The sequence below is a fragment of the Microtus pennsylvanicus genome, chromosome 2, assembly GCF_037038515.1.
Source record: "Microtus pennsylvanicus isolate mMicPen1 chromosome 2, mMicPen1.hap1, whole genome shotgun sequence".
NCBI lineage: Eukaryota > Metazoa > Chordata > Mammalia > Rodentia > Cricetidae > Microtus > Microtus pennsylvanicus.
This window is the reverse complement of record NC_134580.1, coordinates 54899685-54913057: the sequence shown is the minus strand read 5'-3', so window position 1 is coordinate 54913057 and position 13373 is coordinate 54899685. Positions and strand designations below refer to the sequence as shown.

General features: G+C 35.0%; 1 protein-coding gene across 1 annotated transcript in view; it reads right to left on the bottom strand.

The window, feature by feature from the left end:
• Nucleotides 1–13373, bottom strand: part of Csmd3 (CUB and Sushi multiple domains 3) — a 944903-nt gene that overhangs the window by 553032 nt on the left and 378498 nt on the right. Inside the window, exon 10 of the mRNA XM_075961035.1 lies at nt 363–487. Coding sequence (XP_075817150.1) covers nt 363–487 — 125 coding nt within the window. The remainder of the gene's footprint in view (nt 1–362; nt 488–13373) is intronic.

The window sequence follows — 13373 nt, the reverse complement described above, 5'->3', positions numbered from 1 at the left end:
TTACTACCATGGGCAGGTAAAATGAAAAGTTCTGCATGTGAAGGTGGGATTTCACTTACCAAATATTCATTTCCTTATCACACAGGAAAATTAATGAAGTATTTGTAAAGATGAAAGACAATTTCTAAGCTTGATATTGCATGCTTTCTGAATCAGTTGTGATATTTATGATTGTTAGGTTGAATACTCTTAGAATAGAAAACAGTCGTTACAACTTCTCTAAAATGTTAAAAAAACACTGAGTCAATGATTATTTTAAGAATATATTTCAATGTTTTATCTTGATTGTTGGCCTATGAAAACAAACATAAGTATCACAGTATCATCAGAGAATATTTTATTATAATGGTTTTTTTTTTTACCTTTACAAACAGGTCTGTGATCACTCCAAGCAGCAAAAACTTCTGCTATTCGTTGACAAGTGATGCTTTTTGCTCCCTGTAGGACATAGTCTTCATCACAGGAGAACTGCACAGTGGATCCAAGGCTACAAATGAACAAAGAAATGTCTTTATATTTAGACAAACAGGATGTGATGGACAAGATCTACATCTATAGACTTGATTCAATAAGTCAAATGTGTACCATGAGGCACAAAAATTTAATGTAAAATGTGAAAATACAACTTAAATAATTATGTACTAAATGTAAAAGGAAAAAATCTTCATTAGATATGTTCAGTGCCAAGGATTATAGAAATTTAGGGCCAGCAGCAAGTTCAATTATTATTAATAAATTTGCTTCTCTAAGTGGATGGTAAATGTGAATAAATACTGGACATTCTAAACTGAATTCCGAATTTTGGGCTCCTACAATCCACAATATTTCTTCATGGAGAACCTATATGTGTAGGTGTTTTTACATGTCATTGAATATCCACCTGTGTTTGCAAATACATTTAAAATTGTACTTTTGAAATATATATTGTCCATGTTTATTGTGTTCCATTTGATGCCAGATGTTGTCACAGAAGCTGAAAATGGTAATTCTCAATAGAGCAATCACAAGTGACTGAGAAACACTTAAAAAATGTTCAACATCCTTAGCTATAAGTGAGTCACAAATAAAAACTACTTTTAGGTTTCATCTTATACCTGTCATAGTGGTTAAGATCAATAACAAATAAATAGTTCACTGCAGTGAGGATGTGGATGGAGCAAGAGGATCACACAGTCTTTGCTGGTGAAAGGGGAAACTTATGTAACTATTACAGATATCAATATAAAGGTTCCTCAGAAACTCAGATATCAATCTACCTCAAGACCCACTTTTATTACTCTTGGGTATATACCCAAAGGAAGCTTATCCTACCACAAGTGCACTTGCTCAAACATTTTCATTGTTGCTCTAGTCATAATTGCTAGAAACTGGAAGCAACCTAGATCTCCCTCAAGAGAAGAATAGATAAAGAAACTATGGTATATTTACACAGTGGACGATTATTCAGTTATTAAAAATGACGCCTTAAAATTTGTAGGAAAATGTATGGAACTAGAAATACATCATCCTGAGCGGAGTAAACCAGACCCAGAAAGATAAACATGGTATGTATTTACTAAAAGGGATAATAACTTTGAAGTAAATGATAACCAAGGCACAATCAACAGACCTGGGGACATCAGGCAACATGAAGGGCTTTAGGAAGGATGTATCCATCTCGCTGGGTGGGGGAAATAATATATATTAAGGGCAAACTGAAGATGGGTGGGATGGAAGTGGGGACCATGTTGGAGGAAGATATGATAGACTGGGAGAATGTGGGCAGAAATGCTTTGAATTGGATAGGCATTTTGGTCGTCCTAATGCCGTGGAATTTTCCTGAAATCTATTAAGGTAATCCTAGTAAGGACTCCTAGCAATAGGCATTACTGAGTCTCACCTGGCCATCTCTTATTAGCCAAGTGAGACTTCCAGTGGCAGAACCAGTTTGTATTCAATTGAGTTGTTGGCCAAGGGGGTCAGGTCAGCAGCAAATCCACAAGTATTCCAGGCTGCTGTTAAGATAAATGGTTGTTCTCCAAAATTTATGGGGGCGGGGTATTGCCATGGATGACACCCATACAACTCATTGAACATGAAGTTGAACTGATGCCTACATTGAGCCCTCATTTCTATGTTCTATTTATTTGGTGCAGACAAGATACTTTGAAGTCTAACAAATGTGGACACCAACCCAGTCACAAACTTTTTTTCATTTCAGTTTACCCTTCTTTAACTGATAGGAGGGATCCTCACAGAATATGGGGTATTTTAGAGTGCTGTAGAGCATGCAGACTTTGCAGATGGTTACATCTGTAGATCAGCATGTGCATTAATTCGCATGGCTACTTGAACCCATTTTTCTCTTCCATTTTTACCTCCACTTAGTTTAAGCAAATCCTACTGACAGCCTTTTCATAAAGCTGAATCCAACCTTCTGTCAGCGTCCATATCAGAGCCTGATCTAAGCCAAAATAATTTCTCAAGAGAATCATTGCATTGTTATATTGTACTTTAATTTTTTATTGAGCTCTACATTTTTCTCTTCTCCCCTCCCTGCCTTTTCCCTCCCACCTTCAACTCTCTTCCAAGATCCCTATGCTCCCAATTTACTCACGAGATCTTGTTCATAAAAAGTACCCTTAACCAAGCATATATTTACCTTTAATCTTAGTTTTCCCTTCATTCAGAAAAAGGGTATTCTGTGATATCTATCCAAGAAACCCAAACCTGGTTAATTCTAAAATTAATTTCCCAGACTTCCTCAATCTATTTTTCTTCAAAAACCCTACTCTGTACTTTGGCATGAATATGCTAGCACAGTCTTTCATTTCATAGTAAGCAAATCTCTTACTTAAAAATATGTGTTCATGTTTTAATTTGTTCTCAATTCTTCATGCCAGCTTATTCATGGGCCTCTTCTTGATCGCTATTAAAATATAACTCAAGCTATTTTATTTACACTATCTAGTCAATGTGCATTTATTAACCATCTGCTTTTTCTTTGGTCTCAATAGAAAAATTCAGTTTATTTTTCTGAATATAAAGAAAGACAGGTCAAGAAGTTGGGAGGAAAAGAGACAAAACACACACACACAAACACACACACACACACACACACACAGAGAGAGAGAGAGAGAGAGAGAGAGATTGAGATTGAGATTGAATTGTATTATTTATTTCAGATTTATTCACTAACATTTGCCTAAGGTGGACTAAAAACACACATCCTGGATGCCAGCAGTTGGATAAAACATTCCCAGGTCTGTTCCTGGATCAGGAATTCTAAACTTCTATAATCCACAAGCACCAATTCTCCATCATCTGACACACTTTCAATTTCCACTAAAGAGCAAAAGGAATAACATGATCAGAATGTTGCAAATGAAGCAAAGTCATGTATAAAATTAAAGTAGGGAAGCAGTTAGGCATTCAATAAGATAAATTCCAAGTCTCAAGGATGCTATAAGTCTTTTGAACTTTATTTTGGAAGTCATGGGTTTTCAGTGAGTGCCTAATGAATGACAATATATTGTATTTTATAGTGATTCACAGTTTTGAGTTAATAATACAATTTGAAAGCACAAGTTTGAATCAGGAAGGTAATACAGACGTCTCATCTGTAGATAAGTTTGTAACATATACAAGATGGAAGACAACTGACCAATAATGATAAAACATTAAGGAAAGGAATATTTTGCAGGAGTTGTTTAATTGCTGCATCTTATTGACTTAACAATGATTGCTAAAGCTCACTGCATGTGTCACAGATGAGTGTATTTAATTTCAACCAGAATCTTTCTGGTAAAATGGATCAATGATAACATCTTTAGCCATAGGATATTCACTGTGGTGTGTGTGTGTGTGTGTGTGTGTGTGTGTGTGTGTGTGTGTGTGTGTGCGTATGTGTGCGTGTGAGGGTGTTGTAAATTCATTTTTATTATCTGGATGTAGGGAACTGTTAAGTATAAATATATACCTTCTTTGCTAGCTTGTCAAAAAGTATCTTTAAGGTATGTTTTTACTCCCTGTGAGGTAACAATTTCATTTCTCTCTTTCTCCAAACAATGCGTTTGTAATAGTTTACATGTGGAATAAAGAGGGTCAGTAGTTATCACTTTAGATCACAGAGCAAGACTTGCTAACCCCCAACATATCTGCTGTAAATTTAAGATGAAACATCATTTATTGAACTCACAACGTCTAACCCATTTCAGGCACTTAATTATTTCTTTTATGTTAAAATCAGATCACAATCATCTGGGAGCACTTGATTTAAAAGTCATCTGAAGACTTCTGTTGTGGTCTTATTGGGACTTAATATTTCATTCTCATAGAACTCTGCTATTTCAATTATTCTCTCCATTTTGGGGGGGTGTTAATCTATCAAACTATTGCATTCTTGTATATATGACAGATACCTACTTTGTATTCCTGACACTGTCCTGATATTGTTGAACCAATAAGCATCATTCTTTTCTCTTGTCTTTGTCAATACTTGTTTTCTAATGTCTCTTACACTTGATAGTAAAGTTTTCCCCCTTTTGTTCAATGTAGAATCAAATGGTTCATTCTTTGTACCTAATGATGCATGTGTTTGCTGCTAGGAGACCAAAGTTTGTTTCTCAGTACCCATGTTTGGTAACCTACACCCACTTGCAACCGTAGCTCTTGGTTACCCAAAATCATTTTCTGGACTCTTTGAGCACAAACATAATATCCCATAAATTAACATAGTTTACTCTGTAATTTTTATTACTGTGTAATTGTGATTTTATGATCTTTTAATGAATAAGCATTTCTGACATAATTTAGAGGAATTTAACTTTTAAATCATTCATATATAAAAGGAAAAATTAATTTTGAAGATTAGAAGAAAACCTATAACTATGAAAGTTTAATAATGCTTTTGAAAACAATGATTTATAGGAAAGCATTTAGATTCCTTGAAAAGATGATCATATGTGCCCACCATAATTTCTCTGTCATCACAGAAGAGATGACGATTCTACTCAATCAATATTGTCCACTTGAGTAGGATATTTAATATGATGCCACTTTCCAACACAAATGATTGAATACTTTATTAAGACTATAAATTACACTGTTTGAAAACAAGTGTGGATCTCTACTATAATTATGTTTGGGGAGCTGGAGAGATGGCTCAGTGGTTAAGAGCATTGCCTGCTCTTCCAAAGGTCCTGAGTTCAATTTCCGGCAAACACATGGTGGCTCACAACCATGTGTAATGAAGTCTGGTGCCCTCTTCTGGCCTGCAAACATACACGCAGACAGAATATTGTACACATAATAAATGAATATTAAAAAAATTATGTTTGCCCAACTTTAAATATCATCTTTTAGAAAATAGTTAGTATATATTTATTTATTATGTATTGTTAAATAAAGTCCTAAAGCTGTCAGTTGAATGAGAGAATTTTCAAAATGTATAAATTTTGAATCATATACGTTGACTGAAATAGTTAACCTATTTATTTTAAAATCAATTAAATGATATATAAATGAATAGGAAGAAAGGAAAGGCATCTTCTGGTAATTGATTGAAAGAGAGGATCCTCAGAGACCAAGCAATCTTATCAGCAACTCATTTCAGATGGGTTGATGCTTAATTTTTGCTTTTTTTTTTTTGGTTGTTGTTGTTCCAGATACTGTGTGTTTTGGTTGATTTAAAGGTCTCATGATTTCCTGACATATGCAGAATTCAACATTAACACAGATGTCTAGTCTTCAAAAAAAAAAACTTACGAGTAGAAATTACAGACATAAATACTGATGCAAAACTTAGAGCTTATGTAAAACATTTCTGTACTGAATAGATTAAAGTTTTAAACACAGAGGGGAAAACATTGCCAACTAAACCTGAATATGACAAGATAATGCTGTTCAAAAATAATTCTTTTAATTAATTTAAACTGCACTTTCAAAAATGAGTTATTGTACATTAGAAAACTTAAACTGACCTTCTCCCTTTACTAGAATGAAGTTTAGGGTATTTTAAATATAACCATTATGTGTTCTAAGAATATAAAGTGATATTAAAAATGAATAACAACTAAATTTTAAAGTTTTATATTTTGTATTCCTGTAACTTTAAACACTCCTGGAGCAAAGGATGCTATGGTATCCAAACCACCATAGAAAAGGTTCCCACTCTGCTGTAGCCCTCTTCGTAAGATCCTATAATTCATTAGAAAATACATTGGTCACAACTTGATTTAAAAAGTTTATGTCAAATGGTAGCCCCTAAAATATGCATATGAGTAACATTTTATGAGCAGGTTACATTTAAAAACACACATTTGTTTATATAAATTGGCATATATATATATATTTCACACAAACAGAAACACATGAAATTGGACTCACTTCCATTGTAAAACACTATCTGACTTAATAGAAACCATATCATGTTTTATTTGGAGTAAGAACTTTATTTTATTTAATTTCCCAAATTAACTGGCACTTATTTTTAAATGTTTTAAATTCGTCTAAATGGTTGTCAAATCCTGTTCTCACATGAAAAAGAGTAGATAAATCATAGGCTTTACAAGTATTTATTACTCATTTATCATGATTTCCTTAGGTTCTGTCAACAAAACCAATGTTGTTAACAGATGAGGATGGATTCAATTCAGCACCAAAACGCTTTTGTGCTTGTCTAATCTACTGCTTTCTGCACCGTAATTGTAACCAATCTGGGTATTATTCCTGGGTATCTTGTTATAAGAAGTGCTTAAGGTATTATTCAATAAGCAAAACATTCTATGCTCAAAGGCCAAGCTTGTTCAACAGGAAACAGAAACACTTTAGGAAAGTGTGCTCGCTGAGGCATTCTTTAATGGTTACATAATGAGATAACCTCAAAGAAAATCCATAGAAGAGGAATGTAATTTTATAATACCAGAAAAGAGGTAGCAACTCTCATAGAATCCATATTTAGTAACCTATAAATTATACTGGGAAATCCAAAAGTGAGTTCATAAATGCAGCAATAAATTATTACAGAAATAATCAACACAACTTTGTAAAACTTCTTTTACTGTAAGAAGGCAATAAAATAAATTTATATTTTAATATTTAATTTATATATTATTTCTTACTGTCTAAAGTTTTGAGTCAATAAGATTAGATTTTCTCTAAGTTTTCAAGAGCCGTAGCATTCAATGGCTCAACCTAGTTTTTATTGACATAGTATGTCAAAACAAATATATCACAAACACCTTACTATGTTATTGTAATTTTGAGACCCTTTAATGAATAAGCATATTTGACACAATTTAGAAGTATTTAACTTTTAAATCATTCTCATTTATTCTACTAACTCGGCTATAAGGCATTTCCTATAATATACAACTAAAGAAAATTGAATCACTTTTAAGTTTGAAGTTAGCACATTCCCTTTTAATAAAATGTTTTTTAAGTAAATGAAAAACAACAAACAGTATTTTAACCAAAGTTGGACAAATTTAGTATCAGCTTTGAAATAGCACAGACAAACTGGAAAAACTGAATATGCTGGAAATGATCTTTAAGGTTTTAATCCAAGACCTACAACTCTGAGACGATATATGAAAAAAAAAAAGATCGTAGTCAAGTACAATTCATTTTGTAAAACATTATCAAATTTACCGAATGCAATTATTTGGGGCAATTATTACTGAGTGCTAATATCATACAGAATTACTGAAAAGATGCAGATTATGGACATGGAGGCTTTCTCCTTTTGCCTTCCTTGCTACAGTGGACTGTCTTTTAGCACTGTAATCAAATGTAAACTCTTGATTCTACAAATGTTATCTTGAGAAATGGAAATGTTATTATGAGCCATGTCTTTTGTAACATTTTAAAATTGATTTTTATTGAGCTCTACATTTTTATCTGCTCCCCTCCCTGCCTCTCCTCTCTTCTTCAACCCTCTCCCAAGGTCCCCATGCTCCCAATTTACGCAGGAGATCTTGTCTTTTTCTACTACCCATGTAGATTAGATCTATGTGTGTCTCTCTTAGGGTCCTCATTGTTGTCTAGGTTCTCTGAGATTGTGATTTGTGGGCTGGTTTTCTTTGCTTTGATTTAAAGACCACTTATGAGTTAGTACACATGATAATTATCTTTCTAGGTCTGGGTTACCTCACTCAAGATAATGTTTTCTAGCTCCATCCATTTTTTCCTACAAAATTTAAGATGTCACCTGGGTGGTGGTAGTGCACGCCTTTAATCCCAGCACTCGGGAGGCAGAGGCAGGCAGATCTCTGTGAGTTCGAGGCCAGCCTGATCTACAAGAACTATTTCCAGGACAGGAACCAAAAAGCTACGGAGAAGCCCTGTCTCAAAAAAAAAAAAAAATTCAAAAAAAAAATTCAATATGTCTTTATTTTTTCTGCTGTGTAATACTCCATTGCGTAAATGTACCACATTTTCCTTATTCATTCTTCAGTTGAAGGGCATTTAGACCGTTTCCAGATTATGGCTATGACAAACAATGCTGCTATGAACATAGTTGAGCACATGTGCTTGTGGCACGATTGAGCATCCCTTGAAATTGTCTTTTTAGGGACTGTGAACATTCAAAACTCAGAATTTTGGACTTGTAAAATCCTTGAACTCTAAACTGAGGCTACTGGACCACTCTAATGTGGAGAGTGAAGATGAGGAAAACAGACCATAAAGACAGAAGTCATGTAGTTACACAGGGAGGATTCTATAAGGCACTAGGATAGACACATTTAACGTGATATTCTGGCAATCAAACCGGCTACATTCATTGCGTATTCTGAGAATTTGACTCAGGTTGTTTTATTATAATGGACTAATTTGTTTATAGAGGAAATCACACAGCCAGCAAGTGTTCAGGATATATCGTGAATACTGCTTTGTATTTTCAGACACAGATATCATGAGACAAAACATGGAGCAGAAACCTAATCAACTGTAAAGTTTGATCAGAAAGGAATGTGAACAAGTTGAAAGTTTCAAATGGAGAGTACACATTACTAACCTCTGTAATTATTAAAGAGGATAGTATAATTAAGGAAAACTTGATAAAATACACTGGGACAAAAGAAAAAGTACCTGGAGAACAGGGTTTAATTTATCTGAGGCTCCACCTGAATAAAGTGTGAACTCATTTGAAAATAGACAGCCTAAAATGAGAATACCACAAAATGCTGGATTAGAACTGCCAATAAATTTAGAATTCAGAAACATCTAGAACTCCAGAGAATCACTAATTGCAGTCCAAGTGTAGCCAGGTCAGACTTCCTGTAAGAAAGCGTTTTGAAGGTTCTGCATAAATATGTGAAGGTAAGACCTATATTGCAGTGGAGATTCTTGGATGTTAGAGATGCTATGACCATGGGACACTCACCAGGAAATCTATAGGTGTAAAGTCGAGCCAGTTCAAGAGAGAAGCTACATATGCTAAAAGCAGCAGAACAGTAGCAGTCATCTTTTGAACCCTAGATGCTGGACCACGGATCTGTTTAATTTGATGGTTTACATCCCAGTTTTCAGTGCTGCTTCAGTTTGTTCGTTCTCTCCTATGCTGTCACTATTCCTTTTCAAAATGGCATTTTTTATTATGTGCTGTTGAGTAGTAGAGGAGGGTAACTTGTTCTACTCACATATTTATTTAATTCACAGATGGTCATATACGTCTCAGATTAGACATAGTCATTGGATCTTTATGTTATATGAAGATAAAGTCTTTTAGGCATTTTAAACTTTAAAAGAAATAAAATCTCAAACATTCTTCCAGATAATACAATGGAACTCACTATGATTCTTCTATGTACCAAGTTTCCCTCGCCCTTTATTAATTCACCAAATACCAGGTCACCCAGCATTACCAAACACACACAAAAAAAATCATATTTTCTCTAATTAAAAGATCAGAACATAAAACAATGTCTGGTCAAGTAGAAATAAGTGAATAAACAATTACTTATTTTTTTATATTTGAAAACTTTAACAAAATTCACAAATATGTTTTAGACCACATTTGTGCCACATCACATAATTGTCAATTTTGTTAAAGTTTTCAAGTGTAAAAAATCAAGTAACAGTTTATTCTCTTTTTGGCATGGTCTAAAATGTTTGGGTCTGATGCTTGCTACCCACTTCAGGTCTAAATGCTTTTGTGTCATCTTGGAGATGGGAGACAGTAGCTGAGAGTTGTCCCATGCAGGGGATTGGGTGCTAGGGGTGCACAGGCAGGAGAGCTTGGAAGATCCCCAGTGCTGTATTTCTAGGCCACACAGTGTGTTTCATGGCAGATCTAGCTTTTACTCAGATAAAAAAGGTTTATAAGCTATACTGTGCAACCCAAAGCTAAGGTAGTGAGGAAAGCTCCCACCAATAGTCCCAGAGCAGGAGGTAAACTACCCTCAAGATATTGAAAGCCTGAGAGAGGCAGAACAAACATTCAGGGCTGCAAATAAGAAAATTACCATTTAAAAAGCCGCCCTGGTCAGAAAATAATTACAGATACACAATAAGAACAAATCAAATGAATAAAAACCCCCAAATGGGTCACAAGGTTGGATAAATATATGTATGCTTGGGAGGGAGAGGAAAAGGAATGCAGACAGTTATAAAAAAGGAAATAGTTATAAAACCATAAAGCAAAGTCTTTAAAGAGACAAAGTACAGACAGTCAGAAAAAAGAGTAAAGAAAAATAAGCCACGAAAGATATACACAGAGAGTCTGGGTTATGTATATTGTGTTTTCTTTGAATTTTTTGATTGTGAAGGAGCAAAGTACAGAGATATTTCATTGTATAAGCTGCTAAGCTAAACCATGATACATATATTAATGGTACTGTGACTTCAAAATTTAGGTCTAAAGATTTTTGTTGCTTTGGAAAAGAGGTTCTTTTTTTGCTTTTACAGGAGATGGCAACCTGGAGATTCCTTCCAGACAAACTGGTTTGATGGACCAAGACCCGACAAAAGGTCAGTGTGAACACCCCCCAAAATTACTTCACCCAACAAAAAGCAGGAAGCATTTTGGAGAGAACTACACCTCAATTCCCAAGTATTGTTTTTAAATGTTTGTTTATATTTAAAGGGGGATATGCGATAGAGATTTGCATTGGAATAGATCTTTGTTTATTCATATAAATTTTAGGTCAATTTTGTTATATGTATATTTCTGCTCTTGATTAAAGATTTATGTTTGTGGAGCTCATTTAAAAATGTATTGTATAATTAAGAAATACATTTTAATAGATAGTCATCTATAATAGTCAAACTTGTAATCAAGATAGTTAGGGTTTTCTAGATACATAGAGATTTATTTCACTTAGACCTACGGAATATGGTGTTTAAAATGTTTTAAGAACAATGAGGGCTGATGAGACGCAAAGGACAATGGCACGGGGTTTTGATCCTACGTAATGTGCTGGCTTTGTGGGAGCCTACCCAGTTTGGATGTTCACCTTCCTAGATATGGACGGAGGGGGGAGGACCTAGGACTTACCACAGGGCAGAGAACCCTGACTGCTCTTTGGACTGGAGAGGGAGAGGGAAAGGAGTGCGGGGAGGGGGAGAAGGGTGGGAGGAGGGGGAGGGAAATGGGAGGCTGGGAGGAGGTGGAAACTTTTTTTTTTTTTTTCTCCTTTTCTCAAAAAAAAAAAGAATTTAGGATTTTTCTCAACAGTGAGACATAGCTGCTCCTGGTAGCACCAATCTACTTCAGGAGGAAGATGGGCATCGAAGAGGCTCCTTATGGAGTTTATTAAGCATTTGGGCAAGAAACTGCTCATTCCTAAATTGTTTGACTGGACTTGCAGAACCCACAGAGAAATGATTGCTGAAGGTGCCGAAATGAGGTGAGACAGTTTTGTGGGGTTCCTGCTTCATGAAAGAGTGTACCAGGCATTCTGTAGCACACAGATTAAAGTGACAAATTGTCACTATTTGTGGAACTGTCTTTGAAATTTCCTGCTTCATGGAAAAGTCTGTCATATACTATGGACCTGTAGGCTGAAGATGGGTGTCTGCAACATTAGAGAAGAACTTTGGGTTAGTATCCTGTTAATATTATAGCCTTCTGGGGTCTTTGACTGAGTTGAAGAACAGAAGGTTGTAGTCAGAGTTTTTCCTTAGTTATAATAAAACATAAATATGATAGACTATTTTCCTTAATTTGTCAAATTAAATGGACTAAATATTGTAACAGTAATTTTTGGTTGATCACTGTTTTGTTGTCTGAACTCTTGCTATGTCAAATGTAAACCCTCCTTTTTATTAGACTGAAAAGGGGGGTTTGTGGGAGGTGATGTATGCTGTGAATATGTTTTATTACCATTGGTTAATAAAGAATCTGTTTTTGGCCTGGCTTAACATTTTATGTTAAAAGGAAGGAGGAAGTCTTTGCCTATTTTTGAAAGAAAACTCATCTCAACCTGGTCACTTGGAGTATTTTGTGCTAGAAGATAACACTGTTGAGTTCAGAAAGTTTGCATTAAAATGATGAATCCTGTCCAAAATGATGTGGGAGTGACTAGGAACTATCTTATTGGATTAAAAGCCTAGTGCATGAATTGCAAACTATACCTGAAACTGCTGGGTGGCCAAGGACCTGAGATTCAATAGGTCATGGACCGAGCAGATAACTAAATATTACTGTTACGCTAAAGCAATAAAATGAATACTAATCGCATTTGGAATTTTTCATAGATCAATGTCTTGTTCATCTATCATCTATCATCAGAGAATCTTTTTTTTGGCGGTAGATGGGAACAAATACAAAAACCTTCAACCAGAAAATGTGCAGAGTGCAATTCTTTGGAACACGAAGTAAGTGTCCTAAATGGGATGTCACCATCAAATTCTTCCCCTTATGGCTCAGGAAACCTTGTGGAATAGGAGGCAAAATGTGTAAGAGCCAGTGAGAAATGGAAGAGATGAAGGAAACAAGGTCTTCTAGACATACCAGGGCTAGCATACATGTGACTCCACAAAGGTTGTCACAACATTCACAGAGCTTACCCTTGTCTAAGAAGATCAGATCCCAGGACTAAGGAGGGAAGCAGACCAAAGATCACATCCCTAATTCAGAAACTGTCTCCAACTAACAGTGACTTGTGAAGGAAATACTGATTTTACCACTGGAATCCAACTGGGTGTACGAAGCACATTTAGTAGCAGACTCCAGTCCAGCAGTACATGGACAATACAAATCATGCTCAATGATATTTTTGAGGTGTTTTTCTTTTGTATTATTGTCTCATAAAACTTTGACATTTATTTTTACCTAGTAGCTTTTAAGTTTTTTCTTTTAGTTTCTGTATTATGATCCTTACCATCACTACCACCACCAAGAGGAAAGAAAGAAAGAAAGAAAGAAAGAAAGAAAGAAAGAAAGAAAGAAA